Genomic DNA, 2,008 nt, shown 5'->3' with positions numbered 1-2,008 from the left:
CTGGCTGTGTCACTGGTCGCCCAGCATTTGCAGGTTGGTCTGAAATTGATAGAAAAGTTAATGTTTTCATTCTCAACCTCAACTTTATTGAAATATTATAAATAGTTCTCACCTTTGTTCCTGGCGGCCTTCTTCAACTTTCTCTTCAATTAAGATGTGCGTTTCTCCCTGGCGTTTTCCCCGTATGATTTAACCCTAATCTTGTCTGCAATGAAAAAGGACAGTGCTTAATTTCCATATCATATTGAAATGCCTTTAAGTGGTACGCATACAATTTTACAAAATTACCTTTTCTCTGTTCCTCGGTCTTTGTCTCCTGCCTTGCCCAGTCTGACTCAGCACCACTTCTTGTCTACCTCTTCCATCTCCAACCACCATCTCTGCATCCACTTGGTCATTGCCATCTCCTCTGTCATTCTGTTCTTCATGTCCAACCACTATCTCTGCACCCACTTGGTCCGTACCATCTCCTCTGTCCCTATTCTCTTCCTCCTCTACGTTTACTTCTGAATTTCTCTCTATGTCCTGCATTGCGTGACTGTTCCAATTACAATCTTCGTCAATCATGTCCATATCACCTTGAGGATCAGGCTCATCAGGATTCAAGTCTTCCTCTTCCTCACTATAAACTTGGTTTCGTGTGAGTGGCCTGGAAATTACAATGTCAGTTACTTTGGTTTATTAGATAGTTTATGTTCATAATTGTAAGAAATGAACTGGAAATACATACTCAGTTGGATTATAATCATTGAAAAGGTGCAGGGTGTGGAAGTCCTCTCTCAATGTTGGTTGGCAGAGAGTCAAAAACATTAACTCATCGTTGACACATCTGAGGCACTCAGCTGCAGTGGTGATGTCAGTGTCTCTTTGGATGTTACTTGTGCTCTTACGCTCATAGTTGCTCCTCCCATTTGATTTTTTGCCTGTGAAGCGGATATTCTTGTAGACATCATATGTTTTTTGCTCCTTTTCTTTGATGATCCCTGGTCCAAACAAAAAGATTTGAAGTTAATTATTCTGTTACAGGACTGTAACACTTTGACATCCTGCCCTAGGAAATTCAAGACTTACGCAGAAATTTATTAAAGCCAGGATGCTTGTCCTTAACTTCCCTGTTTATTGACCTGTTTACACTCTCCAACCCTGAGGTGACGTACACATGGCGACCATGAACACTGACCTCATCCGCATCAGGCCGGTCCACCCATTCTTTTCTAATTGAGAAATCTCATGCACTTAAATTGAACCTCATCTGGGCGGACCTTTGGTAATTCTTGAATGGCCAGGTCATCATGAGCCTTTGCCATCCTGTTGCCGGGTAATCTGGGGAGGAGGCAGCAGATGTGAAAGAGGAGGGAGGGTTGCTCTGTTTCTGCAGTGGTTGCTCCGCTAGAAATATCTCAAATTAAACCTGAAATCTTATTCAATTTTAGACATTAAATTTAAACCAAAATGGGAAAGAAAAGGAAGAGTGTTGCCAAATTGCCAGTAATTTACACACTGCAACAAGAACAATGTGGAGTATATGTAGAACTGACTGAAGTTAATTATCAATTTTTAAATTAATACTCATTTTCATGCAGTGCCAAATACATCTCCAAACAATGAGAGCTCTTCCACGGCCACGATACGCCTCTCTCCAACCTGCCCCCTCTCCATCCTCCCAGTCTGTGATGACCTCATTTGACTAAACACCAAAATACTATACAACCCTCCTTAAAGAACGTATAAGTAACTCGCGAGCGGCGCGCCGAGTTTTTTAGCAAGGGACATCGCCCCCCTCCTCGCCGTCGCCGGCGAAGACTTCGCGTTGGCTGGTGACTTCAGCTGTGTCCTGCGCGCGGAGGACACCACAGGTACGACGTGGAGAAGCACGGTGCAAAAAACAAATGAATTGTCTCCCGTAAAACTGTTTCTCAAAGAAGGCATCTTAACACGCACCTCTCTCATACAAATCGCATTGTTTAATAGAAAGACAAGGGGTGAACCGGGAAAGGGTGGGGGATTG

The 2,008-nt window shown here is 43.2% G+C and overlaps 1 protein-coding gene across 1 annotated transcript; it reads right to left on the bottom strand.

The window, feature by feature from the left end:
- LOC113210621 (uncharacterized) lies at window positions 1-1,614 on the bottom strand. Its single transcript, XM_052273444.1, has 5 exons — window positions 1,072-1,614; window positions 731-983; window positions 289-649; window positions 113-205; window positions 1-39 (listed from the first exon to the last, which is right to left on the bottom strand). The coding sequence occupies exons 2-4, from the start codon at window positions 808-810 to the stop codon at window positions 146-148; spliced, it is 501 nt and encodes a 166-aa protein (XP_052129404.1). The 5' UTR covers window positions 811-983; window positions 1,072-1,614; the 3' UTR covers window positions 1-39; window positions 113-145.
- Between the last annotated feature and the right edge of the window lie 394 nt (window positions 1,615-2,008).

This window comes from Frankliniella occidentalis, unplaced genomic scaffold (genome assembly GCF_000697945.3).
Source record: "Frankliniella occidentalis isolate FOCC.00 unplaced genomic scaffold, Focc_3.1 Scaffold271, whole genome shotgun sequence".
Taxonomy (NCBI): Eukaryota; Metazoa; Arthropoda; class Insecta; order Thysanoptera; family Thripidae; genus Frankliniella; species Frankliniella occidentalis.
This window is presented reverse-complemented; position numbering and strand designations above follow the sequence as displayed.

Coding starts and splice junctions, on each gene's coding strand:
- LOC113210621 (XM_052273444.1), bottom strand. CDS start 810: ATGTTTTTGACTCTCTGCCAACCAACATTGAGAGAGGACTTCCACACC. Junction 650..730: donor AATGATTATAATCCAACTGA/GTATGTATTTCC, acceptor TGTAATTTCCAG/GCCACTCACACGAAACCAAG. Junction 206..288: donor GACCGAGGAACAGAGAAAAG/GTAATTTTGTAA, acceptor TTTTCATTGCAG/ACAAGATTAGGGTTAAATCA.